This window comes from Lepus europaeus, chromosome 15 (assembly GCF_033115175.1).
Source record: "Lepus europaeus isolate LE1 chromosome 15, mLepTim1.pri, whole genome shotgun sequence".
In the NCBI taxonomy this organism is placed as follows: domain Eukaryota; kingdom Metazoa; phylum Chordata; class Mammalia; order Lagomorpha; family Leporidae; genus Lepus; species Lepus europaeus.
Genome location: NC_084841.1, coordinates 35,590,548 through 35,618,455, shown reverse-complemented (window position 1 = coordinate 35,618,455; position 27,908 = coordinate 35,590,548). Strand labels below are relative to the sequence as shown.

Here is a 27,908-nt window from a genome sequence, read left to right as displayed (position 1 = left end):
GACAGCGTCAGGGGCTGGGAGTAAACACCCTAGAGGAGCCCGGCGTCTTCCGGCCGGCGTGCTGCCCCCTCGCGCTTCCGGCCCCACCCGCGCGGAGCCCGGGGCGTGGCCCGGGGGCGGGCTTCCGCGCCTCGTTTGCCGGAAGCCGGAAGCCGCCTCCGTCGGGCGCGGGCATCTTTGAAACGCGGCTTCTGCGGCCTGAGCTGGGACGGCCGTCTGGTTTCCGCTGCCCTAGCTTGGCGGGCGTTTCAAAGCGCTTTCCCAGTGGCCGTATTCCTCTGCGGTGGCGATTGTTTTCCTTCGTTAAGAAGCGGTACTTGGTTACGCGACATCCCTGGAGACGCAATCTTGGGCTGGCGCAGACCCAGCAGCTTCCAGCGTTTGGGCAAATTTAAAGCCCGGAGGCCGTTGATCGGCCTCCTCTCCCCAACTTCTCAGCTCAGAACTGCTGTGTGAGTGCATGACGTTTGGTGGTGGTTCTGATAAAGCCGTCGTATTTTGAAAACTGAGGTTCTTGTTGATGTCAAGAACAGATCTGTGGCCTTAGGATCTCTGAACATACGCTGTGTAAGCATTACGTGTTGGGTGGTGCGAACGTGAACGGGAATAAGACAGTCGAGATGCGGCCGGAAATGTGGAATGGAGCCGGACTGTGATTTTCAGTGATACGCTGGGAGCTTTTGGACATTGCCATGTTTCTTGTGTGTGTCTGGTTATCTAAACCATCTTGAAAACAGTGGTACCTCGATATAGCAGTTCAAACAACTTAGCCAAAGATAGAGACATCCAGCTGTGTGTCAGTTCTTGATTTTTGCTGAGATACCAAGTAGACCTTCCTGAATTTATTGCAGTAAATATCTATTTCCAGTTAGTCAGTGTAAACAAGAGATATAGGCCGGCGCCGTGGCTGAACAGGCTAATCCTCTGCCTTGTGGCGCCGGCACACCGGGTTCTAGTCCCGGTTGGGGCGCCGGATTCTATCCCGATTGCCCCTCTTCCAGGCCAGCTCTCTGCTATGGCCCGGGAAGGCAGTGGAGGATGGCCCAAGTCCTTGGGCCCTGCACCCGCATGGGAGACCAGGAGAAGCACCTGGCTCCTGGCTTCGGATCAGCATGATGCGCTGGCCGCAGCGGCCATTGGAGGGTGAACCAACGGCAAAAAGGAAGACCTTTCTCTCTGTGTCTCTCTCTCACTATCCACTCTGCCTGTCAAAAAACAAAAACAAAAACAAAAAAAAAAAAAAAACAAGAGGTATAAAGCAGTTGGTATGGTCAGACCTATGGAAGGTTACCCATGACAGCAACACTAACGTAAAGGTGGATTAGAAGGAAAAGGTACTAGACGGTTGTAGGAATTGGGCTCGGAAAAGGAGGTCGACAGAACCAGGTTTAAGAGAGAAAGACTTCAGAATCAACAGGACTTGTTACAGTGGTATGAAGGAAAGCAGATTGAGAGGTTAAATACTGCTAATATTGGCTGTTAACCTTCAGATGCCATTAACTCCAGTTGCAAACCCAAGAGGAACAAGAATTTTAAAATCCACTTTCTCTGATCATTCAGTGTGTTCATTGTGTCCTTATTTGCCTATGTTAGAAGCTGAGGATACAGTTGAATAAAACAGATACGTTCCCAACTTTGGTTGAGTTTTTATCAATGAGAAAGCAAGTAAGTAAACAGTTCCTGTCTTGATAGTAATGCTTTCTCTGAAGAAAAACAAATGAAATGTGGTAGGAAAAATGACAGAGATGGCTGAGGCAACTTTGACTTCGTTTTCAAGTTAGGCCTTTGTGAGAATGATATTTGTGTTGAGACCTTAATTTTGACAAAGTACCACCCTCATGATGAGTCAGGGGAGGGACAAGGGAGGTGTGGAAAGCAGTGCAGAGATTCTAAATTGGGAAGAGCTAGATTAAAGAACTCTGAACGACTAGTTTGGCTAATGTGTCCTGAACAAGGGAGGGAGGGTTGGGAGATGACATTTTGAGAGGTAGGTAAGGCCAGATTGTATGGCCTTGGTAAGTGGTAGTTAGGAGTTTGGATTTTAAGTGCAAATGGAAAATACTTGATGGATTTTATGCCAAGGAGGAATAGATCTGATTCAAGGAAAGAAATGAGTAAAAGTGAAATGAAGGGATATTACTGAAATCTGCTTTTGGTGGAAGAGGTAGAGTTTCATTTTGGTCATGTTGAGTTTGGTTTATCTGTGGGACAGGGACATGGAGAGAGGTTTAGTAGGTAGCAAGCTGAAAGCTGTAGAGAGGTCAGGTAGCTTTAGAAGTTCTCTAGAGAGAAAATTAAAGGTGCGTGAGTCTCCTTCAGAGAGTCCTTAAGTGTTCAAATGGTTACTTATATGCTGAAATAGTCCACGAAATATAGAATATGTCATATAAAGCTGATTACATACAGCGAAAGGGAGTAGGATTTAAAAAGTGAGGCATAAGAGACAAGAGTTTATAGTGGCCGGCGCCGTGGCTTAACAGGCTAATCCTCCGCCTTGCGGCGCCGGCACACCAGGTTCTAGTCCCCATCAGGGCGCTGGATTCTGTCCCGGTTGCCCCTCTTCCAGGCCACCTCTCTGCTATGGCCCGGGAAGGCAGTGGAGGATGGCCCAAGTGCTTGGGCCCTGCACCTGCATGGGAGACCAGGAGAAGCACCTGGCTCCTGGCTTTGGATCAGCACAATGCGCCGGCCGCAGCGGCCACTGGAGGGTAAACCAACGGCAAAAAGGAAGACCTTTCTCTCTCTCTCTCACTATCCACTCTGCCTGTCAAAAAAAAAAAAAAAAAGAGTTTATAGTAAGCAGAGATGCAATGGAGAATATGGTTAGGTCTTGAAGAATCCTTGATCTAAGGTTTTGCTGAAAAAGAATGTTTACACTAACAACATAAGTGAAAATAATAGAGAGGGAAACCATAGCAGCCCAGTATTAGGGGGTGCACATTGGGGAAGAAAGAGAGCTGGAGCAAGGGAAGAGAGAACACGCTGTCGCAAGTTGGCGACCAGGTAGGATGAAGACATCAGTGACCTTTGTAAAACAGTGTCAGTAGAGAGAGAACAAAGTCAGATTGCAGTATATTAAAGATTGTTAGAGAAAGTGGGCAGTCAGTGGATACTACACGTGAGAGATTTATTGGTAGAAAATATGGGTAAACCGAAGAAAGTATCATCTATGGAAAGTTACTTTTTTTTTCTGGCAGTTGAAACTTGATCACCTGAGTTATTATATTATCTGAAAAGGAAAATGTAGAGGGGAATGCAGTTAGTGTTAGAAAGGAACACAAACATTTCCCAAGATGTGTGGCACTCCCACAAGGTAACATTCACAATGCTAAGTACTCCTTGGGGATGTTTTTTCAATTAATCCTCACAGTAATCATGTTACTACTCCCGTTTTACAAATGGGGAAGTAAAGGCTTATAGATAGTAAATGGTGGATTGATGAACCTTAATTCTAATTCCCTTTTGCCACCTCTACATGGAGAGTGTAGGTGAAGATACAGAGTTTGAGGAGAGGAAATTGAATACAGTGAGAGGAGGATAAATCACATCACTAGAAGATTAACTTGCTCAGTAGTGATATGGAGCTGGTTCCTAGGGTAAGGACAAGAATCTAGATATTTGAAATTTTTTTTTCAGTTTTCTTTTCCCTTATGCCTAGTAGGTACCTTTGGCCTGCCCTTAGCATGTTTTAAGAATAACTTCCTGCATTTCTTATTGCAAATGTGAATTTGCCTGTTTTTAGATACTAAGGATATAGTATACAGAAATCAAACTTCAGGAGAAGTAAACCTCCTAAAATTCAAAAGATGATTATTAGTTTGTGAACTGTCTTTTCCCTCTAGGTTATGTTATTAAGGTAATGTCCTAGGAGTTAAGACATTTTGTTAAGATCACTTTTCCTCCAACAATAGTAAATGAAATGGCAATTTGTTTTTCTTATGTTCTTAGAAAACACATGCATTTATTTTGATCGAACTTTTGTACATTAAGAGAACTATTTGTGCTACTAAATTTCCTATTTCCTTCAGTCTTCACCTTGGAAAAATATCCTGTACAGTAATGACAACTGAAGTGCAAATGGTACTTTATGAAGATGATTCAGTGCAAGTACAGTATGTTGATGGCTCCAAATTACAGCTTTCTCCCTGTGGCTCTGAATTTTTATTTGAAAAGTCACCTCCTGCTTCAGCACATCCTTTAGAGCAACCACAAAGAATTCGTCAAAGGACACATTTTGTTATTAGCACTTACCGAGTAAGTAAGGATGTCATAAAAACTACTCATTTTATTATCAAAATATTGTCAAGGTGGGCCAAAATATGAAAAATAATTAGTACTTTGGATTTGTGTCATACCAAATGGATTTTCAAATTATTCTATATTTTTTAAGACTACATATTGTATTTCTTTATATAGGAGCAACTACAGCGAGCCCTAGATTTTCGAAACTCTTCAGCTACTTGCCTTTTTTTATCTGAAAACATCATACCTTCTGAAAGAAAAAAGGTGATTTTTTTTTTAAAAAACCTCATTCTTAGAAGTAATATTTGAGGACAGGTAATGAGAAATGGGTAGTTTACTGTTTAGTCTTTTTCCATAATGTAGGAATACACACGTTGTTATATTAGGCCTATATAATTCCCCAAATTTAGGAACATAGAAGTTACATAGCCGGCACCGTGGCTTAACAGGCTAATCCTCCGCCTTGCGGCGCCGGCACACTGGGTTCTAGTCCCGGTTGGGGCACCGGATTCTATCCCGGTTGCCCCTCTTCCAGGCCAGCTCTCTGCTATAGCCCGGGAAGGCAGTGGAGGATGGCCCAAGTCCTTGGGCCCTGCACCCGCATGGGAGACCAGGAGAAGCACCTGGCTCCTGGCTTCGGATCAGCGAGATGCGCCGTCCGCAGCGGCCACTGGAGGGTGAACCAACGGCAAAAAGGAAGGCCTTTCTCTCTGTCTCTCTCTCTCTCTCACTATCCACTCTGTCTGTCCAAAAAAAAAAAAAGTTACATAATAGTGCCATTTTCTTTGTAGCCAGGGATTATAATCAGAACTTTTCAGATTGGTCCTTCTCATAAATGTGAGCATATATGTGACCATTTTCAGTAACTTATGTGTTGTCATTTAATATTGTGTAACAAGATGTGTAATTAATGTGTGGGTTTAAAATTTTTATTCTTTTGCTTATAGTTTGACTTTTAGGAATAATAGCTGTAATTTATCAAGAGTTTGCTTGTGCCAAGGACTAAGAATTATTTTAAAAATATTTAATAACAATAGTATGGCATGGGTACCTGCTGATCAAAATGGATATTCAGCCAACCAAATCGGCTAGATATTGGCCTTTTTTAAAATAGATATAGAAACTGTGTCTTAGAAAGTTTACCTAATTGTCTGTGAAAATTATTTATTTGAGAGAGAGACAAAGAGTGAGACAGAGTGCTCCCATCCACTGGTAGATGCCCCCAAATCCTTCTAACAGCTGATGCTGGGCTGGGGCTGAAACCAAGAGAGAGAATACAATCTAGGTCTTCCTCATGGATAACAGGAATCCAATTAGTTGAGACATCCCTGTTACTTCCTAGGTTCTGCATTGGCAAGAAACTGGAGTCAGAAGCAAGAACAGGGAATCAAACTCAGGCACTTTGATTTGGGATGGGAGCATCTTAACCACTAGTCTAAACACTCCTACTGTGGAAAGTTTTTAAGTGGCAAGTTGGGATTTGAACATGGTTTGTCTGATCCTGAAGACTATGCCTTTTAACTTCTCTCTGCTACCCTTCTGTTCTCTCATGATATATGCCTGCCTACTGAGTAATTTTCTATTATTTCATGTTGCAGCAAAGGACCCGTAAAGAGTTGTGAACTTGGGGCAGGCATTGTGGTGTGGCTGGTTAAGCCACCTGCAGTGCTAGCATCCTACTTGAGTCCAAGCTGCTCTACTTCCAATCTAGCTCCTTGCTAATGTGCCTTGGGAAGCAGATGGCTCAAGTATTTGGGTCCCTGCCACTCATATGGGAGACCTGGATGAAACTCATAGCTTTGACCTGGCCCAGCCTTTGCTGTTATGGCCATTTGGAGAGTGACTCAGTGGATGGAAGATTTCTCTCTGTCTCTGTCTCTCCCTCTCTCTCTATCACTCCGCCTTTCAAATAAGCAAATCTTAAAAAAAAAAAAAAAAACAAATGTCTGGAAGACTTATTTCCAGTATGTATTTTGAATAACTGTTCATTGATAATGAAAACCTTGCTGCTGGTGCTGCTCTAGGATTATTAGCTGGTCTGATCCTATTCATTTATTTATATATGTATGTATGAGTAATTTATTTCCTTACTTACTTACTTGGCAGAGAAAGAGACAGATCTTCCATCTGCTGGTTCTCACAACATCCAGGGCTGGACCCAACCAGAACCAGGAGACCAGTACTCAATCCTGGTCTCCCATGTGGTTGGCAGGGACCTAAGTACTTTTTTTTTTTTTTAAGATTTATTTATTTATTTGAGAGAGAGAGTTATATATAGAGAGGGAAATAGAGAGAAAGGTCTCCCATCCACTGTTTGACTCCCCAGATGGCCACAACAGCCAGAGCTGAGCCAGTCTGAAACTAGGAGCTAGGACCTTCTTCCAGGTCTCCCATGCGGGTGCAGGGGCCCAAGGACTTGGGTCATCTTCCACTCCTTTTCCCAGGCCATAACAGAGAGTTAGATCAGAAGAAGAGCAGCGGGGACACAAACCAGTGCCCATATGGGATGTTGGTGCTGTAGGCAGAAGCTTAGCCTACTAGCCACAGTGCATCCCCAGACCTAAGTACTTGAACATCATTTGATGCTTCCTAGAGTGCACATTAACAGGAAGCTGAGTCGAAGTTAAGGAGTCAGGACTCAAACATGACACTTTGATAGAGGCACAGGTGTTCCAAGCAGCGACTTAACCACTGTGCCAAACACCTGCCCCTGATAGTCTGATTCTAGAAGAGAGAATTGACTGTCCTTAAAAACCAGCTTTGGCATCAATAAATAGTGCCTTTTAGTGTCCTAATATTTATATACATTGGTAGCACTGTAAATTTAAGAGACTGTCTTGAAAATCGTTTTGTAAATTGAAATGTTACACTGTTGGCATAATTAATTAAGACTTATAAAAACCCACTATTTGTATCTTATATGTAGAACACAACAGTCTGAGTCTATTTGCTATTGGTCAGGATCAGTTTACCTTTGAGTAATTCCATTTTTTTAAATGTTACCTTTTTTTTGTTCTTTTTTTAATTAATTAATTTATTTGAAAGGCGGAGTTACAGAGAGGCAGAGGCAGAGAGAGAGAGAGAGAGAGGTCCTCCATCCGCTGGTTCACTCCCCAATTGGCCACAACAGCTGGAGCTGCACTGATCTGAAGCCAGGAGCCAGGAGCTTCCTCCAGGTCTTCCCACATGGGCCATCTTCCACTGCTTTCCCAGTCAATAGCAGAGAGCTGGATTGGAAGTAGAGCAGCCAGGACTCAAACTGGCGCCCATATGGGATGCTGGTACTGCAGGCAGCGGCTTTACCTGCAACACCACAGCACCAGCCCCTAAGTGTTACTTTTTAAGTAACATTTATTTTAGTGTAGGATGTGCCAAAGTACTATCAAAGATAGGTACTTTATATGTTATCTAATGGTTCATATCTTTAGTTCATATCTTATTTAATGACAATTCTCTAAGACAGGGTTTCACAAATGCTAATACTTCTGGTACTATTATTAAATAAATCGCTTTCCCTCCTATTTTGAAAAGCTAATGTTCTCGGCCAGTGCTGCGGCTCACTAGGCTAATCCTCTGCCTTGCGGCGCTGGCACACGGGGTTCTAGTCCCGGTCGCGGCACCGATCCTGTCCCAGTTGCCCCTCTTCCAGGCCAGCTCTCTGCTGTGGCCAGGGAGTGCAGTGGAGGATGGCCCAAGTGCTTGGGCCCTGCACCCCATGGGAGACCAGGAGAAGCACCTGGCTCCTGCCATCGGATCAGCGCGGTGCGCCGGCCTCAGCGCGCCGGCCGCGGCAGCCATTGGAGGGTGAACCAACGGCAAAGGAAGACCTTTCTCTCTCTGTCTCTCTCTCTCTCACTGTCCACTCTGCCTGTCAAAAAAAAAAAAAAAAAGCTAATGTTCTCACATGTTACATTTTAAGATATAACTGAGTTTGTTTTTGCATTTTCTGAGTTCTGTTAATGGTTTTTATGATAGCTCTATATTTGTTTAAGCTATGATGGCTTTTAATATAATACATCATCACACTGGTCCTACCTCATTTCTGTTCTTTTTCAGAGTAGATTTTGGAAGGGATGGTGAAAAAAATCTATTTACCTGTGATTCATGGTGCATTTTAAACCAAAATATGTTTGTCACTAAATATAATCAAGATGTTGTTTTATGTCCCTTTTTCTAAGGGAGATAATCCTAACAATATCAAATATTCTCCAGAAATCCATACATAAGAAAACACTGACATCTAGCTCTCCATTTTTCATTTTCTGCAGGTAGTAAAAACACAAATATTTAAGTGGTTTCTTACATAATACCTAAACACAAAGTATAAGGAAATATTAGACTGTTAACAGAAAATACTCACCATCTCCCTCTCAATTCAGCGTGTCCTCATTGACATCTCAGAAGTAAGATGGCCCGGTCCTGATTCAGATGACAGCCTGATATGTATGGAGAGTGGCTCTGTGAAGATAACATCTCTAGATGGTCACGCATACCTTTGCCTGCCCAAATCTCAGCATGAATTTACAGTACACTTCTTGTGTAAAGTTAGTCAGAAGCCAGACTCATCTATAGTACTGTCAGAAAAAAATAATCAAGCCTCCAAAGACAAACTAAGTGGAAAAGCTGGCAGAATCTCTACACACAGAAGTTTATCAGGGCAAAGACTGAAGAATAAAGAAAATGAACTTTATTGCCAGATGGTGAAGTGCAGAGAACATTCAGAGAAGACAAGTTGTAGGAATGGAACTGAAGTGGGGGAAGAGCTGCTTTCTCCTGGTCCCAGACACACCTGTGTATACACATGGGTAAAGCAGTGCTGGTCTGTAGCCTCCTGTCCAGAGGAATGGAAATACCCTCTGTCTTTAGCACTTCGCTTTCATAATCAAGTTAGCAGTATGTCTAAAATCAAGGCAGATTTCACTGAGAGTAAAATTTTAACTTCTGATATTTCCGAGGAAAGAGCAAAAGAGGTTTCTGTTCTTCCCAAGGCTGTGTCACTTAGCTGTCCTGTCCCACACCTGCACAGGTAATGGAAGAATTCCGTATTGGTCATATTACTTATGTCAGGACCAGTCATTACCTAAGGATAATTTCCTTTCTAAATCTGAAGATTATGAAACCATTCATAAGGGAAGTTTGTTTAGTAGTTGATCTGAAACTTCGTATTTAAATAGTAATGTAATAAGTATTATTTACTTAGTAAATAATTTCCCCAGCAAATGTGTTCTGTGTTCTTTACATTCATGCACGGAATGTTTGTGGAAGGTTGACTTACTCTAGATCTTTTGTTAAGCACCATGACTGTGGAGATGACTGGGACATAGTTCCTGCTTTCTGGCAGCTTAGAGTCTGGTGAAGATCACTGTCCCGAAAAGGTTTATTAAAATGTGGTAAGTAATGGGACAGAATCCATCAGGGCTCTCTGTAGGAGCCAGCCCAGAGGACCCTCTGTTGTGCTCACTGGAGGCCATGACCTTGCTTGCTGGAACATAGATCTGACAAGGTTATGACCATGGCTACCTCTGTCTTTGGTTAGTTGACTACAAACATGCCCATTTTCAAAAGGGGTAAAGATGGAGCGGCTTCTTTATGGCAAGGTATAAACTTTACCTCAACTAGGAGATGAATAGCATAATAGTTACAGATTTGTCATGTGAGTGGTATATAAATAATGAGAAATAATGATAAAAGCTAACACCTAAAGCACTATGTGCCAGGCACTGTTGTATTTTACCTGTTTAATCCTTATCGTAATCCCATGAACTCAATACTACTATCATCCACATTTTCTTGAGAACTAGAGACACAGAAATATTAAATTACTTAAGCAGAGTTATATGGTTAATACTTAGAGAATCAGGAACTGGTCCCAAGAAGTCTCCGAGTACACATTTGTTAGTGAAAATGAGATGATTTTCAGCCTTGTTATGATTATTTAGTTAAAAGTGGAAAATTGGGCATTATAAATTCATATCAAAAGAGGTTTATAATTCTCAATTAATACTTTTTCAGTGACTTATCACTGGCTTTAGATTGAAATCCATTATCCTTAACCTGGCTTAACAGGTCTTCCTTCCTTGTCCTGGTTTCCTTCATATATCTGTCACCCTCAACTCTGCTGTTGCCAACCTGGGCTTCCTGCAGTCCCTAGAGTGCTTGCTGAAGCTTTCGCCACTGAACCTGCTCTTTATTCTGCCAGGAGCACACCCCCTTTATGTCTTTCAACTGGCTAACTTGCATTTATTTGTTTCTAGATCCCAGCTTAAACCTCACTTCTTTAGGGTAATTTTCCTACATCCCATAGCATCCACTCTTTCCTTTTCTTTACAAAACTTAATGTTTACTATTTAACATTCCTGCCATGTAGAATCTCAATGAGGATAGGGACCATGTCAGCTTTTCTTTTTTAGGGGGAATGACGGAGGTTGTTATGTCCCCAGAGTGTAGAACACAGTGCCTAACCCCTCATAGGCATTTCAGTAAATATTTGTTGTTTGAATCAATCTAAATTTTAAAGGTGATTACAACTGTTAACTAATATAATTGTGTGGAAATTCAATAATGAACTTATTGAAAACACTGAAAAAATTACATGGAAAAATAAGACTTGTTTTTAAATGTAATTAATATACTTCCATATTTATTTTTCTTTGCTCTAGTAAGTTAAACAAGAAATAAATCTTGTTATGGTAACACTGTTTTATTGACACTTAATTATGTGGAGCAACTATAACTAACAGCTTGTATATTAACTTTCACAGGTGGAATTTTTGTGACTCACTTTTACAGAGACAGTTTGATGAAGAATATTCCTATCCTGAACTAGTAAAAGTGGTTTGGTATAAGGGTGTTACATATAGGTAAGGCATGTATGTTGGACTGGAAGCTGTTTGGTAATGTCACAAGGAGCTGAGACAAGCCTTGCAGACTTTCACAAGTGGACACAGTTTTGCTGAGCCAGTTGTGTGCCTGTGTTTTGTCCTGAGTTTTACAGGTCTGTTTGTAAGACTTTCATGTCAGCTCCAAAGCCACTAAGGGATCTGTTTTGCTAGTGCAAATAATGTTTGTATCAGTCATTTAGGATACCCTTTCAAAGCTTCAGAAGATCTAGTCTGAATTAAAGTTAGATTAGCTTAAGGGAGATTTCAAGTTTCATTCTTATAGCAAATATTTATTGAGTGGCCCCTCCATGTTAGCACTTCCATGGAATCATTCCTACCCCACAACAGAAGATAACTCTCGAGTAACTGGAATGTTAGTGCTGGCCAGATTGAGAGATTCACCTTCAGGAATAGTACTGGAACAATACTGCTGATTTTGTCTGAGGTGGGGCTGGGCTAGCCCCTCCCAAGTGGCTTCTTAACTGCTAGGCTAAATGCTTACCCTTGGTTTAAGTTTTTCTATGGTATATATATATATATATATATATATATATATATATATATGAACAATGACTTCATTGTACATGGCTGTTCATGTACCATTAATCACCTTCTCTTAACAATGGTTTCTTGGGGCTGGTGCTGGAGCATAATGAGTTAAGCCAGTGCCTGCAGTGCTAGCATCCCATATGGGTGCCGGTTTGACTCCTGGCTGCTACACTTCCAGTCCAGCTCCCTGCTAATAAGCCTGGGAAAACAGCAGAAGATGGTCCAAGTGCTTGGGCCCCCACACCGATGTGGGAGACCCAGAAGAAGCTCCTGGCTCCTGGCTTCAGCCTGGCCCAGCCCAGCCATTGTGGCTATTTGAGGAGTGAACTAGCAGATGGAAGATATTTCTCTGTCTCTCTCTCTTTATCTAACTCTGCCTTTCAAATAAGCAAAATAAATCTTAAAAAAAAAAAAAAAAGAATGGCATCCTTGAGGGTATGGTGTTGTGTGGCGTAGCATGTTAACCTTCTACCTGCAACACCAGCATCCCATAACAGAGTGCTGGTTTGAGTCCTGGTTGCTCTGCTTCCAGTCCAGCTTCCTGCTAATGTGTCTGGGAAAGCAGTAGAAGATGGCTCAAGTATTTGGGCCCCTGCTAACCTTATAGGAGACCAGGATGGAGTTCCAGGCTCCTGGCTTCAACTTTGCCCAACCCTGGCCATTGCAGCCATTTGGGGAGTGAACCAGAGGATGAAAGATTCTCTCTCTTTCTCTCTCTCCCTCTCTACCTCTCTGTCTCTGCATCACTCTGCCTTTCAAATACGTATATAAATCTCTTTTAAAAAGAATGGCTCTTTGAACAAATGGTTAATCTCACCCATCATGTATTGGATACTAGTCTCATTTTTACAAAATATTCTTATATTCAGGTTCTAGAAGCATTGTATTTACATCTGTTGCAAAAAAAGTTAATTTGGCTTATTGGTTTAGAATATGAAATTATCTGCTTCTCTGGTTAGACAAGAAAACTATAATTCTTTGCTTGGGGCTTTTTTGATGACTGCCTTCATGCGTTATTTGATCTCAGGAGAAAAAATTGTTTTAATGATGATTTTTCTTCCTTAGACTTACCCATAAAAATGTGAATTCAATAGAGATTTATCCTGGAGATGGCTCTATTTTCAAATCAGAAGGAACTTATTTTGGAAGCTATTTTACATATTACTCCAGTCACGAAGGATCAGAAGAGGTAGGCCAACAATGAGATCTCAAGAAGAGTTTTGTTATGTTTCCAAATATATATATGGGAAATGTGGTCTTTAAAAAACAGCTTCCTAATTCTTAGTCCAGAAAACTAATACAATTCTGCTGCCAGCATTGGCACCCAGTTAATTATTAACCACTTTATTTTTAGGTGTCTTCTCACTTGCTTGACCATGGTCAAGATTATTCTGTTACTGAAAATAGTGAAATATAACATGATACATTTGTTAGACTGTAAAATAATAGTGTCGGTATTTCATTAATGAGTTTTCATTTGCTTATTCCTAGTCCAACATTGGACATCCACACATTTATTGTGATCGCTATATTATCACATCCTGGCTTTGCAGGCCAGGATGGAATAAATGTGTTCTCCTCCATACAGAGTGGAGTGTCTAAGTAGTGACCTTTCAGAGTTACTAAGAAGAGTTAACAGTGCAGTAGACTGGGGAAGGGGTGTGTGTGTGGTTCGTGTTACACTATTTCTTTTTAAAAATGTATTTGAGAAGCAGAGAGACAGAAAGAGAGACCTACTATCCTCTGATATGTATTAATGTCATTAATCCTTAGGACAATCCAGATGGTAGGCAGTGTCCCCATTTCATGGGTTGTAAGCACTGAAGCTTAACAAAAGGTATATAACCCTCCTGTCTTCCTAGTTAGTAAGAGACGTACGTGTGATTTGAATACAGATCTGCTGTATTCAAAGCCCATCTTTCCCCAGTAGGTATGAGCTGTACTACTGTGTGAAATGTTGTTATATTTACTTTGTCCCTGTTGGGATTACCTAAAAATAATCAGTAAAGGAGAACAGAAGGCTGCTAGTGTTAGGAAACACTAGCAAGTTTGAGAAAGTGGACAATCAGAAGGCATGACAATAAATTTTATTTTTAAATTTAAAGAACCTGGGCCTATAAATATCTTCTACAAACCATGGTGATAGTTCTCTACTAATAGAATATAGCAAGATAATATGTCCACTTAATTTAAATAATTTTTAAAACCTATAACAGTAGGGGCTGGCACTGTGGCACAGCAGGTTAAGCCGCAGCCTGTGATACCATTTCCTCTATGGGCATAGGTTCAAGTCCTGGCTGCTCCACTTCCAATCCAACTCCCTGATAATGGCCTGGGAAGGTAGCAGAAGATGGCCCAAGTGCTTAGGCCTCTGCACTCACGTGAGAGACCTAGAAGAAACTTTTCTTCTGTCTCTGAAACTCTTATCTTTCAAATAAGTAAATAAATCTTTAAAAAAACAAAGAAGTATTTCTGGTGTCCTAGGGGGAAAAAAGAGAAACAGTGGCTATGTGATCAATTTCCTGCCAATGTGTAGGAAAATTAGTTACCATGTTAATTTAGTTATAGCCAAGATTGAGATTGGACAGTAAGTTACAGGCTATTAGAGTATAACTTTTGAATGCATAAGAGGAATTTTATACTTAAAAAAAAATGGGAAAATGGAAAAGAATCATACCTTTAAAATATAGGTTTTATGGACTTGAGATTGTTTTTAAAAAACTCCTTATGTAAATAAGTATTTCAAGAAAATAATAGCTAAGGAGTAAGGACCAGCACTTACTATTAGTGAGATTTTTCATTTTAAAATAATTTTCAGAGAGAAGAGAAAACTTATTCAGTAAATAATCTTCCTCCAGATCTACCAGGAAGTCTGTTCTCTGTGTCTTCTCTAATTAACCAGGCCACCAGGTAATTTCACATTCAATTAAATTAAATATTAGATGTCTGAAAGCCTGACTACATTTTCTTGTAGTCACCTGCGGCCGGCGCCGTGGCTCGCTTGGTTAATCCTCCATCCCATATGGGCGTCGGGTTCTAGTCCCAGTTGCTCCTCTTCCAGTCCAGCTCTGCTGTGGCCCAGGAGGGCAGTGGAGGATGGCCCAAGTGCTTGGGCCCCTGCACCCGCACGGGAGACCAGGAAGAAGCACCTGGCTCCTGGCTTCAGATCGGCGCAGCACCAGCCATAGTGGCCATTTGGGGAGTGAACCAGCGGAATAAAGACCTTTCTCTCTGTCTCTCTAACTGTCTATAACTCTACCTGTCAAAAAATTTAAAAATATAAAAAAAGAATTAAGATACCTGAGTCCCACATTAGAGTACCTAGGTTTGATTCCCAGCTCCAACTACTGCCTCCAGTTCCTGCTAATGCAAATTCTGGAAGGCAGCAGTGATGGCTCAAGTAATTGTGTTCCTGCCACGCACATGGAAGAGGTGGATTGCATCTAGTCCTGTCTGTTGTGGTATTTGGGAAATGAAATGCAGTTGGGGGCTCTATATGCCTTTCTCTATCTTCCTCAGAAAAATACATTTTTTTAAAAAAATATGAATTTTTAAATAGAAAAACTGGGGTTGGCTCCATGGTGTAGCTGGTAAAGCTGCCGCCTGTGGTGCTGGCATCCCATATGGGCGCCAGTTCGAGTCCTGGCTGCTCCACTTCTGATTCAGCTCTCTGCTATGGCCTGGGAAAGCAGTAGAAGATGGCCCAACTGCTTGGGCCCCTTCACCCGCATGGGAGACCCAGAGGAAGCTTGTGGCTCTTGGCTTCAGATTGGCTCAGCTCTGGCCATTGCAGTCATTTAGGGCGTTAACCAGTGGATGGAAGACTTCTGTCTGTCTGTCTGTCTCTCTGTCTGCCTCTTTCTAACTCTGCCTTTCAAAACAAATAAATAAATCTTTTAAAAAATGAATAGAAAAATACCCATGTTTGAATGCTGAGAGAAAATAAATGCCTTTTCTCTGGGTAAATTTGACATTGTTTCTTGGAATGAAATTGGGAATTTGATGACATAGTTGAAATTTTCAGACTATTTGATTATACTCAGAATAATAAAGATTTCTGAGAATGTAATAAAGATGAAGTCTGTTATGGTTCTTATATGTTTTTCAAATTTCCTTAACTGTGACACCTAGAAGGGTGAAAGTGGATCACTGAATTAAATTGTATATTTTTATAAGTTTATATATAAACAAATTTCAAAGCAAATTTGAAGGAGAAGTTGTAGCTTGATTTCATGGACATAGTTGATTCACACACTACTAATTTTCAGGCCTGTGAATCTTTCATCTCTTAAAAAAGGAGCTGGACCTTAGCTAGGAAACAAGCTGAAAGGCAAGCAACAGTAAGTAGTTCCCTTCTAGGGGGCTTAAGGATTTCTACAAGAAGAGTTCCCAATACATTTCAGTGGACGTGAGAAACTTAAGAACCATCCCGAATGTTATACTGACATTAAGAGTGGGTCCTAGAATTGGAAAATACCACTTCCAAATGTTTAAGTAAAGTGTTTTTTGTGCTCACAGAATTCTTCAACATTGCGCCAAGATGAGGCTTTCTTTAAGCCATAACTATAACATATGCTGCTGGAAAATGGTATGTTTTAAAAATGATCTCAAAAGCAAGGTATTGCTGTTTTATTATTTGTATCCGTACTTCCAAGTTAAGACTGCCTTCACTAAGTCCTGTGAGAAATTATTTGTAACATCAATATTGGTTAACTCAGAAAAATACCCACCAAATAGAAAATACTGAAAAACAAGCTTTGACATTTACACTTATATTGTATATAGAGTTTTTGGTTTTGGTGGAAGGACAGAGAATTCACTGGGTTTTATGTAAAACAGTCATTATAAACCATTAAGCTATAATATTCCATATTCTTGTAATTAAAACTAAATTCTTGAATGATAATTTGGAGGAAGTGATTCTGACTGTGATTTCTGATATCTATACTGATTTCATTGAAAACCTCCATTAATCTAGTTTAATTTCTGTCTAGGTAAAGTTCAGAGCATTGACTTTACTATGATATTAGAACTTCAGGTGCTTGTGAATAGATTTTTTTTAAGATATCTAATTCTAGAAAAATGAAAACATATGTAAGGATTCTAGAATATTCAACTTCTGAATAAGACTCTAAAGTTGCCTCAGAGTTAATTAATATTCATTTAAATCTTGTCAGTGGATAACTCTCATATATCTTGTTTTTACTTTTTAATTTTTTTTTAAATTTTGGATTCTTATATAACATTTGTACATCTGTTTTTATTTACTTGGGCTTAGGTACCTGGGATAAATGATAATACACTGCCTTTGCTTTTGAAAGAATCGCTCATACCTAACACAGGAAGATTTCTTGCCTACTCTGATGACAAAGTACATGCTATTTTTTTAGATGGCGTTACTCTAACCCTAAGCTGGAATTTTAGCTCTTCTATTGAAAATAGACAGGTGGGTATACTTCAGACTGAAATTTATGTTTACTAGTTACTTATCTGTGGAAAGAATAAAGAAAATACCGTGCCATCTCTGTTTATTTTATGAAGTATAAAATCTGTCAAGATGTTTTACTGATCACATGGATTTCCCAGCAAAAAATCAGAATGGTGTGACAAATAGTTATTTTTATGAAGATAGCTCATTATAGTGAGAGGGATTAATATTTTTATTCTCATTGATATTTATCCATAAGAGGGGTGGTTAAATACCCATAGCAATGTAAAATATTGCATTTTAATTGTGAAAATTGTTAATGACTCATCTATATATTTTTTAACTGGTAATACAGTCAGAAGAGGTTGTTCAAGGTTTTGTTTTCAGTTTTACAAGGATAAAACTTATCTTTCCTCTTTGCTTCTTAAGGTAAATCAAGGTCTCAGTTTAGGTTGGTGTAAGTTAACTTTTCCTGATGGGCAGTATCAGTTAATTCAAACTGAATACCCCGGACCATATGAAAGGTACTGAAAAACAATTTTAAAAAATTATTTTCATGTTTTACTTTTATTTGACACTTTTAGTTTTTCCATGTGGCTAATGTGAATGAAGTGATTTCAGCGCATTTCAAAATTCATATTTTCATTGGCATTTAGCATAACTAAATAGATCAGATCAGCTTTGATCATCTCCTTTTGTATTCAAGTGATTTTTCAGAATGAAATATGTTTTAGACATAACTGGCTTGCTGGGGAGGTTCACTCTGGTCAACTGTGTTAACCAATTAACTAATCCTCTAACCAATCTGAAATAAGTTTTGCTACCACAAATCACTAAAATTGTGAGTACTTCTGTAAACTGGAAAAACTGAATTAAATTAGCTGATGATAATTCTTAAAATGGGAAAGAGTCTTGACATCTACTTTTTATGAATATGTTTTTTCACTTCTGGTTTATATAATTTGTAAGACTAATTCTACTTGTGGTAATCTTGACATTTTAATGATTTCACTTGAGAATGTCCACATAAGATGGCTTTTTTTTCATCCTGCCTGAATTGATTTTCCTGTTGGACTTTATTGCTTTTGGGTCCAAACACACTAACATTCATTGCTATTGAGTAATTTACCTAAAAAAGATGGTGTCTTCAGCAAACATTACTGTTCATTTCAGCCAGTCACTGCAGATCATTTATTTCATTAAACCTGAATATTTCTTTTGTATATTCAGTAGGATATATGTAATATGTGTGGATATATACAGGGGTACTTCAAAAGGTTCATGGAAAATGGAATAAAAAGATAAAAGTAAAAAATTTAAACTTTATTTCTCAACATAAGATCCATCAAGTTCAAGACATTTTCTTATCGATAGTCTTATTGATATCAGCTGGTTAGTCCATCCATAAAGAACTAAGGTCCTGGAATTTAACTGTGTCAGTGCATCTTTTTGCATTATTAACTGAAGAAAAATGAGTATCCTTTAAAGACTTTTTAATATTAGGAGGGGAAAAATTCAGAAGGGACCAATCAGGACTGTAAGGTGAATGCTTAATGATTTCCTGTCGAAACTGACAAAATTGCTCTTGTTTAATGAAAGGAAACAGTATGGTAGAGAAGAGGCTGTTTAGTGAAGATTTTCCAGACATTTTTTTTCTGCTAAGCCTTTGGATAACTTTCTCAAAACGTTGTCATATTAAGCAGGTGCCATCTCTTCTGAAAGTCAACAAGTAAAATGCCTTGAGCATCCCAAAAAGCAGCGGCCATGACCTTTGCTCTTGACTTTTGCTTTGACTGTACCACTTCCATCTCTTGGTAGCCATTGCCTTGATTGTGTTTTGTCTCCAGAATTGTACTGGGAAAGCTATGTTTCATTTCCTGTTCTAATTCTTTGAAGAAATGCTTTAGGAACTTGATTTCTCTTGTTAAAATTTTCCCTTGAAAGCTCTGCTTTTTGTCTGTAGCTGGTCTGAGTACACAGTTTTGGAACCCAGAAACCAGAAAGTTCACTCAATTTTAATTTTTCAGCAATAATTTTATAAGGCAAAAAATTTGAGATGTCTGTGGTATTGGCTATTGTTTTTGCTATTAGTCATCATTAATCTTCAATTAGGGTACAATTTTTTCTTGTAAATTGATATCCATCATCTGCCACTGTAGTTTTCACTTCAACATTGTCTTTCTTAAAACAAGTTACACATCTGTAAATTGCTAATCGCTTTGAGGGTTTATTATCTTCATAAGCTTTTCATTAAGTATCAGTGATTTCTTCATTCTTCTACCTAAACTTCACCTAAAATGTGATGTTTATTCCTGCTTCAGTTTTAGCGGAATTCATGTTGCTGATACAGCTTTTTTCAAACTGTATGTCTCATGCTTCTTAGTACTCCAAATTAGATTTTGTTCAGACAGAAATACTAGTTTCTTTTGTCATACAAAAATTTGAAAGCCACGCACACATTTCCATGAATTATTTGAAGGCCCCTTGTATATGTGTATGTATGCATTAACATGTTTCCTCATTTAAATTTCAGTAAGCAAATCTTCCCTAGTCTTACATGTAAAGACAGTTTCATGATAAAACTTAATGAAACCTATTTTACTTTAAAAGGAAAATTTGGCCGGCGCCGTGGCTTAACAGGCTAATCCTCCGCCTCGCGGCGCCGGCACACCGGGTACTAGTCCCGGTTGGGGCGCCGGATTCGATCCCGGTTGCCCCTCTTCCAGGCCAGCTCTCTGCTATGGCCCGGGAAGGCAGTGGAGGATGGCCCAAGTCCTTGGGCCCTGCACCCGCATGGGAGACCAGGAGAAGCACCTGGCTCCTAGCTTCGGATCAGCGAGATGCGCTGGCCGCAGCAGCCATTGGAGAGTGAACCAATGGCAAAAAGGAAGACCTTTCTGTCTGTCTCTCTCTCTCACTATCCACTCTGCCTGTCAAAAAAAAAATAAAAGGAAAATTTAACTTTTTTTTTTTTTTTTTTTAAATTTTTGACAGGCAGAGTGGACAGTGAGAGAGAGACAGAGAGAAAGGTCTTCCTTTTTGCCGTTGGTTCACCCTCCAATGGCCGCCGCGGTAGGCGCGCTGCGCCGGCGCACCGCGCTGTTCCGATGGCAGGAGCCAGGGGCTTATCCTGGTCTCCCATGGGGTGCAGGGCCCAAGGACTTGGGCCATCCTCCACTGCACTCCCTGGCCATAGCAGAGAGCTGGCCTGGAAGAGGGGCAACCGGGATAGGATCGGTGCCCCGACCGGGACTAGAACCCGGTGTGCCGGCGCCGCAAGGCGGAGGATTAGCCTAGTGAGCCGCGGCGCCGGCCAAAATTTAACATTTTAATTAGAACTTTAAATCCAAATATTAAATGTGATTCTTAAATATCATCTTTAATAATCACAAATATAATAATTCTGGATAAGTTATGGAGAAAACTTGCCTTCCCTATGTGCAGTGAAAAATATTGTTAAAATTGCCCAGCAGATGTCTCACACTCAAGTTACCTTAATGGTTTTCCTATTTTTTATGTTATTTTATATTAAATACAAGCTCAATTATTTCTTTAATGGGTTCACTCTAGATATGTGACAACAGTGACATCATGGTGTAGAAGACTGACTCAGACAAGTCCAAGAGAATTGCCCACATGTACTTCATCTTCTGATCATGAAGAAAACTGGTATTTTGATTTCTTTTTAACTTAATTTGTGTAGGAAAGCCAGCTAATACTTAATCAGTCATCTAATCATACTTCCTCATACTGTGTCTCATCTAAAAGTCAGAAACTGCATTGAAAACTTCACATCAAAATGAGTGGCTGTTTTTACATGATAAATGCATCCTGAAAACTTTATAGGATAAATTAAAATAAATTATTAAAATTTTAGTAATATTGAAGGAAGTAAGCTGTTGACTATTGAGCAAATGCTGTTATGATATTCAGGTTCCTAAATGAAAAAAAAAAAAAGATAAGAAGAAAGGTTATTAGAAAGAGTAATGTCACCGAATGTATAATTTGAATATATTGGAAAAGGGTATCATGAACAATTTGAAATTAAGTTGTGAAGTGACCTAGCATAGTGTAATAAACTTTATACATGTGTATATAAAAACATTAAGCCTGATTTTTATCACATTTTCCTGGATTATTTCTTAAGTCAGTAGGTGCTGTTTGAATATCTCAGGTATCTGAGGATCCAGCTTTCTAGATCCCTTATCCTTCTGCTGTAACTTGTTTGGGAACAGACACTTTACTTAAGTAGGTAGCAAAAATACAGTTGAGTTGTCGGGGTAAGCATTTGACATAGGAGATGTCATATCGTGTATCTGAGTGCAATTCCTGGATCCAGCTCCCAATTTCAGTTTCCTGACAGTGCAGGACTTCCAGAGGTAGCAGGCGATGGCTTGAGTTGTTGGATCGCTGCCACCCACATGTGAAAGACCTGAAATTCCTGGATCCTGGCTGTCACTCCTGATCCAGCCCCAGCCATTTCAGGGATTTGAGGAGTGAGCCAGTAGATGGGGACTCCATCCCTCTCTAATTAAAAAAAAAAGTCTGGATGGAGAGAACAGGAAATTGTACAGAGCTATAAAAACTGTTTATTTCATCATTGCTCAACCAACAAAGTTAATAAAATGCCAGCCCTTTTGTATGAAAACTGAAAAACTACTAAGATCTAAGAAGTGAAGCAGTGAACAGCAGAAAGACAAAGTAATTGAAGAACAGCTCCCTTCCCTTTGCAGAGCCCAAAATGGCTCCACTGTGATTTTTTTTCTTGTCAAAGAGGGTTGAAAGGACTGTACAATAAACAACTACCTAAATTGTATCTCAGTATTTTTCCTATCTCACCCACAATTATTAGCTTATTAACTCAATTTTTAAATAAAGATTTTAGTCAAAAGTAGTAAAGTTATTTTATCAGAACTTGGTTCATCTTGTGACCAGTATCAGCATTAGAGGTTGTACTCGTGTTATTGCTTACACCCAGAAAAATGTGTCTTGAGCAAAAGGATTTTCCAATGTTGAAATATCAGCAGGCTTTAGAGTAAGTCATATCCAAGTTCTCTACAACTGACTTTTTTTTTTTTTTTTTAAGATTTATTTATTTATTTGAAAGGCAAAGACAGAGAGAGAGAGAGGTCTTCCATCCCCTGGTTCACTCTCCAGATGGCCTCAATGGCTGGAGCTGAGCTGACCTGAAGCCAGGAGCCAAGAGGTTCTTCTGGGTCTCCAACACGGGTGCAGGGGCCCAAGCACTTGGGTCATCTTTTACTGCCTTCCCAGACCACAACAGAGAGCTAGATCAGAAGTGGAGCAGCCGGGATTCGAACTGGCGCCCATATGGGATGCTGGCACTACAGGCAGCAGCTTTACTTGCTACTCCACAGCGCCAGCCTCTACAACAGATTCTTAAAATGATTAAAGATCATTTTCATTCTTTGTCCACAGACTGTAGTATGAAGGAAAAAAGAAAGCAAGCTGTGGTCTGTTATAGTAAAGCCAATAAAGCAAAGGCATGTACCCTCTTAGGAACCGTGAAGCAGTCTTTCTAGTGACTTGCGTAAAGAATAATATCCTCATTAAATGTGCAGAGAGCTAGTCAGGTTACACTATTTGTAGTTTTATGCTACTGCTCATCTTTCATTCTACCCTGAGAGGTAAAAACACAACACACATGTAAGGGGTTCTGCTTGGGCTGTGTATATTCAGACCTCTACCCATACTGGTTGCCCACGAGCACATTATAGGAACTAGTGTTCATCATGCTAGTGCTCTATGCTTAAGAAATCAATGAATAGTCTATTCTAGAATGAATTTAATAAAAATTTATTACGCATTGACACATAATTAAACTATGTAAAAACTCAGACCTTCCAAACCATTATTCTGTAAGAGTTCCATATAAATGGTACTGTATAATATGTGCAAAGTACAGAAATAAGAAAACATCTTTTTTTAAAAAGATTTCTTTAAAAGGCAGAGATACAGAAAGAGAGAAGGAGAGAGAGAGACAGAGATTTTTCCATCCCTAGGTTCATTCCCCAAATGACCACAACAGCAGTGTGGGCCAGCCTGAAGCCAGAAGCCTGGAATTCCATCCTAGTTTCCCACGTGGGTTGCAGAGGCCCAAGTACTTGGGCTTTCTAAGAAGTCATAGGAGGGGCCCATACTGTGGTGTAGTGGGTAAAGCCGCCAACTGCAGTGCCAGCATCCCAGTGGGCGCCAGTTCGAGTCCTGGCTGTCCAACTTCCGATCCAGCTCTCTGCTATGGCCTGGGATAGTAGTAGAAGATGGCCCAAGTCCTTGGACCCTATACCCGCGTGAAAGACCTGGAAGAAGCTCCTGGCTCCTGGCTTCTGATCAGCGCAGCTCCGACTGTTGCAGTCAATTGAGGAGTGAACCAGCGAATGGAAGACCTCTCTCAATCTCTGCCTCTCCTTCTCTCTCTGTATAACTCTTTCAAATAAATAAATAAATCTTTAAAAAAAAAAAAATGAAGTCATAGGAAGGCCCCAATGCCTTTAAACATCAACAGTTGATTAGAGCTGTTGAAGCAGGGACTTTTATGCACTTGCCTTCAAAAGCACTCTAAGTATCAGTTGAGTGAACTTGTTGCAGGTCTAAAAGAGAATTCTTTTAGATTCTTCTCTTTAAAATGCTAACCTTTATGAAAAATAATGAAGTATGCTTATTTGAAATTTCATGAATATAAAGGAAACACACCACCAGCAGGAAGTTAATTTTTTTTTCTTGTACAGGTCTGTTGCTTCTGAACTTGAAAAGATACGGAAGTTTAACTGTATCCTTTAAATAGAAGGTATTGGCCTGCATACTCTCCTCCATTCTAGGCTTAATTCATATCTGTACTTTCATTAATCCATATTTACATTCTGCTTAACTTTATTGAGTCAGCAGATACTTGATTGTGATTTACAATGTTTCTTGTCTATAGAAGAGTACATATGTTAATATTTATACTTTTCTTTAAATTAGGTAAAGAATAGTAAAATAGGATTAAAGACTCCTTTGGAGAATTTTTGCTTATGTATTCACCTAACTCTAACTGTTTAATACTTATCTCTGAATTCTTTTTCTTTCTTTTTTTTTTTTTTTTTTTTTTGACAGGCAGAGTGGATAGTGAGAGAGAGAGAGACAGAGAGAAAGGTCTTCCTTTGCCATTGGTTCACCCTCCAATGGCCGCTGCGGCCAGTGCATCTCACTGATCCGAAGCCAGGAGCCAGGTGCTTCTCCTGGTCTCCCATGTGGGTGCAGGGCCTAAGGACTTGGGCCATCCTCCACTGCACTCCCGGGCCATAGCAGAGAGCTGGCCTGGAAGAGGGGCAACCGGGATAGAATCCGGCGCCCCAACTGGGACTAGAACCCGGTGTGCCGGCGCCGCAAGGCGGAGGATTAGCCTGTTAAGCCACAGCGCCGGCCTGAATTCTTTTTCTTATAAAACTTTTTGTTCTGTACATTCTCACTCCATTCACGTAAATTTGTGTTTTCTTGTTATTTTTCTGTAATCTTACTTAAATAAAATGTTGTTCTAAAACAGAAGCCAGGATTTTAGTTTTTTTAAATTAAAAAGCAAAGATATTACACAAATCACTTATAATCCTGTTGTTGCTACTCATTTTTTTTTTTTTTTTTTTTTTTTTGGACAGGCAGAGTTAGACAGTGAGAGAGAGAGACAGAGAGAAAGGTCTTCCTTTTTGCCGTTGGTTCACTCTCCAATGGCCGCTGCGGCCGGCTCATTGCGCTGATCCGAAGCCAGGAGCCAGGTGCTTCTCCTGGTCTCCCATGCGGGTGCAGGGCCCAAGGACCTGGGCCATCCTCCACTGCCTTCCCGGGCCATAGCAGAGAGCTGGCCTGGAAGAGGGGCAACCGGGATAGAATCCGGCGCCCCAACTGGGACTAGAACCCGGTGTGCCGGCGCCGCAAGGCGGAGGATTAGCCTGTTAAGCCACAGCGCCGGCCTGAATTCTTTTTCTTATAAAACTTTTTGTTCTGTACATTCTCACTCCATTCACGTAAATTTGTGTTTTCTTGTTATTTTTCTGTAATCTTACTTAAATAAAATGTTGTTCTAAAACAGAAGCCAGGATTTTAGTTTTTTTAAATTAAAAAGCAAAGATATTACACAAATCACTTATAATCCTGTTGTTGCTACTCATTTTTTTTTTTTTTTTTTTTGGACAGGCAGAATTAGACAGTGAGAGAGAGAGACAGAGAGAAAGGTCTTCCTTTTTGCCGTTGGTTCACTCTCCAATGGCCGCTGCGGCCGGCTCATTGCGCTGATCCGAAGCCAGGAGCCAGGTGCTTCTCCTGGTCTCCCATGCGGGTGCAGGGCCCAAGGACCTGGGCCATCCTCCACTGCCTTCCCGGGCCATAGCAGAGAGCTGGCCTGGAAGAGGGGCAACCGGGATAGAATCCGGCGCCCCACCCGGGACTAGAACCCCGTGTGCCGGCGCCGCAAGGCGGAGGATTAGCCTGTTAAGCCACAGCGCCAGCATACTTCTCTCTCTTTTTAAAAAAGATTTATTTATTTATTTGAATGCCAGTTACATAGAGAGAGGAGAGGCAGAGAGAGGTCTTCCATCCGATGGTTCACTCCCCAATTGGCCATAACGGCGGGAGTTGCTCCAATCTAAAGCCAAGAGCTAGGAGCTTCTGGGTCTCCCACACAGGTGCAGGCGCCCAAGGACTTGGGCCATCTTCTACTGCTTTCCCATAGTAGAGAGCTGAATTGGAAGTGGAGCACCGGGTCTCAAACCAGCACCTATATGGAATGCTGGCTCTTCAGGCCACGGCGTTAACCCATTGCACCACAGTGCCAGCCCCTTAATCCCATATAACTTCTACACTTAAAGTATTACTGAAATTTTAATTCTTTTATTTCTTCCCTACCACCAAACCTCTATAGTATCTCTCCTCCTCCAGCTCCCTGCCTCCACTTTCTATCCTCTACTCCTTACCGCTTCTTTATATAGTAACTAGTTTCCTCATCTATAATAGGTGGTCCTGATAATGCTAAAGTCTCAAGTGTAATGTGGATCCAAGAAATCTGCCTTGCAATTGAGGTACTATTTTACCGTGAAAGCCAGGATTCTGAAAAGAAGAGTATTTACATAGTGAAACACGGGAAAAAGCTCCTTAGCTAAGTGACTCAGTGCTGCTGGAGAACAGCAGTATCCCGAACCAGAAGAGCGAACAGTCTGCTGATCATGACACACTAGCTTCTTCAGAAACCTTTCCAGAAGAGCCTCATGAAAATCGAGTAGCAGTAGCATTGAAAAAAACCTCTGAACTCCTTCAGGATATTGACTGCCTTCTATCAAACTCTACAAAGTGAAAAATGGAATTATTACAGTATATTATTTTTAAGGAAGTTGTTTCAAGCAACTGCTTTGAAATTACTAGTAAGCCAATAAATTGTAAATATTTATTCTGCACAATGATTGTATGAGAACTGATATTTAACTTTGGAGGTATTTTACATGATTTGTAAGTTTTTAAAATACATATTTATATTAATAAAAGGTTTGGAAATTTTGGACTGCTTTAATTCTTACTTTAATTTTAAAATGTCTTGTAAAGTTGTTTTTTTTTTTTTTAAGATTAATTTATTTATTTGAAAGTCAGAGTGATAGAGAAGAGGGAGAGACAGGAGTGATCTTCCATCTGCTGTGTCACTCCTCAGATGGCCGCAATGGCTGGGTCATGGTGGTGGGGGTGGGAGGCTGGGTAGGGGGTGGAGGGTGTTGGGGGTTGGGTGTGCCCAAGCAGTGGCTATCTTCTGCTGCTTTTTCCAGGCCGTTAGTGGGGAGCTGAATCAGAAGTGGAACAGCCAGGACACGAACCAGTGTCCATGCAGGCAGCGGGTTTACTCACTACACCACAATGCTGGTCCCTCTTGTAAAATTTTAAAGCTGTTGTTTTTATCTGTGGCGCAATCAATACAAATCTTCAAGTTTTTTTTAATATTTAGAATTGTGTATTTGCTCATTTGCTATTTAGTTTATCCAAATATTTTCCAATAGAACTGTGAAAGACAACTAGATCTCAGTGGGGAAAAAAACTGACGTAGGCAATAATACAAACTAAGAAGCACTTTAGCAAATATAACTGTCTTATGAATCAGATTCTTTCATTGTTTTGAAATATGAAAACTTAAGCTGAAAAATCTTGGGAGAAATTAACTCACAAAAGTGCTACTGTAAACTTTGTTATAAACAAAACCATACATCTAAAAAGACTTCAGGATTATACCAAATACAATTAGAAATGTTCTAATCTTCTGATTTCTTTACAAGACCAAACTCTCCTCATGAAAAGGAAGAAGCAACTGAGGAAACCAGGAAGAAACGGAAGTGTGACAGGTCAGGAGTGATCATGTCACTGAATTGAATAGGCCTGATGCCCACTTCCATTCCTCTCACAATGGGCTTCTTCACATTTCAAATCCCAACAGTATTTCCTCCCTACTACTTGACCAAAGTTAGCTTCTTCTTACTCTCATGACATCATCCTATTTATTTCCTTTACAGTACTTACTAGTCTGCCCAGCTACGTCTTACAGCTAGAACACGTGCTCCATAAATCACTGTAGCCTAATGCCTGAAACCACCGGATATGTATTGCTTAATGGAATCGCTGCCTTTAGGCAGTAGACTCAGCTACAGAGAAAAGAACTATAAACATAGCTGTTGTAGTTTAAAGGAGGCCATCTGTGTTGGCCCTCCAGAGGCGTAGGCGGAGTCATGTACTAAAAAGTTACTGCGCTCAGACTGAGAAAATTTGTCTTTAACATGAATGAA

General features: G+C 40.3%; 1 protein-coding gene across 5 annotated transcripts; it reads left to right on the top strand.

Moving 5' to 3' along the window:
- The first annotated feature begins 164 nt into the window (after nucleotides 1-164).
- Nucleotides 165-26,596, top strand: C15H5orf34 (chromosome 15 C5orf34 homolog). 5 transcript variants are annotated; one of them, XM_062211825.1, is made up of 14 exons: nucleotides 165-567; nucleotides 3,489-3,596; nucleotides 4,029-4,254; nucleotides 4,417-4,506; nucleotides 8,622-9,268; nucleotides 11,004-11,102; nucleotides 12,738-12,861; nucleotides 14,491-14,582; nucleotides 16,191-16,260; nucleotides 16,951-17,118; nucleotides 17,530-17,624; nucleotides 20,671-20,769; nucleotides 23,850-23,890; nucleotides 26,262-26,596. In XM_062211825.1, exons 3-14 carry the CDS (start codon nucleotides 4,060-4,062, stop codon nucleotides 26,441-26,443), a joined length of 1,902 nt encoding a protein of 633 aa, XP_062067809.1. In that variant the 5' UTR covers nucleotides 165-567; nucleotides 3,489-3,596; nucleotides 4,029-4,059; the 3' UTR covers nucleotides 26,444-26,596. The 5 variants fall into 5 exon arrangements, with proteins under 5 accessions (XP_062067809.1, XP_062067810.1, XP_062067808.1 ...); XM_062211826.1 differs by lacking the exon at nucleotides 3,489-3,596 and having other exon boundaries at nucleotides 165-452; XM_062211824.1 differs by lacking the exon at nucleotides 3,489-3,596.
- Nucleotides 26,597-27,908: the final 1,312 nt, after the last annotated feature.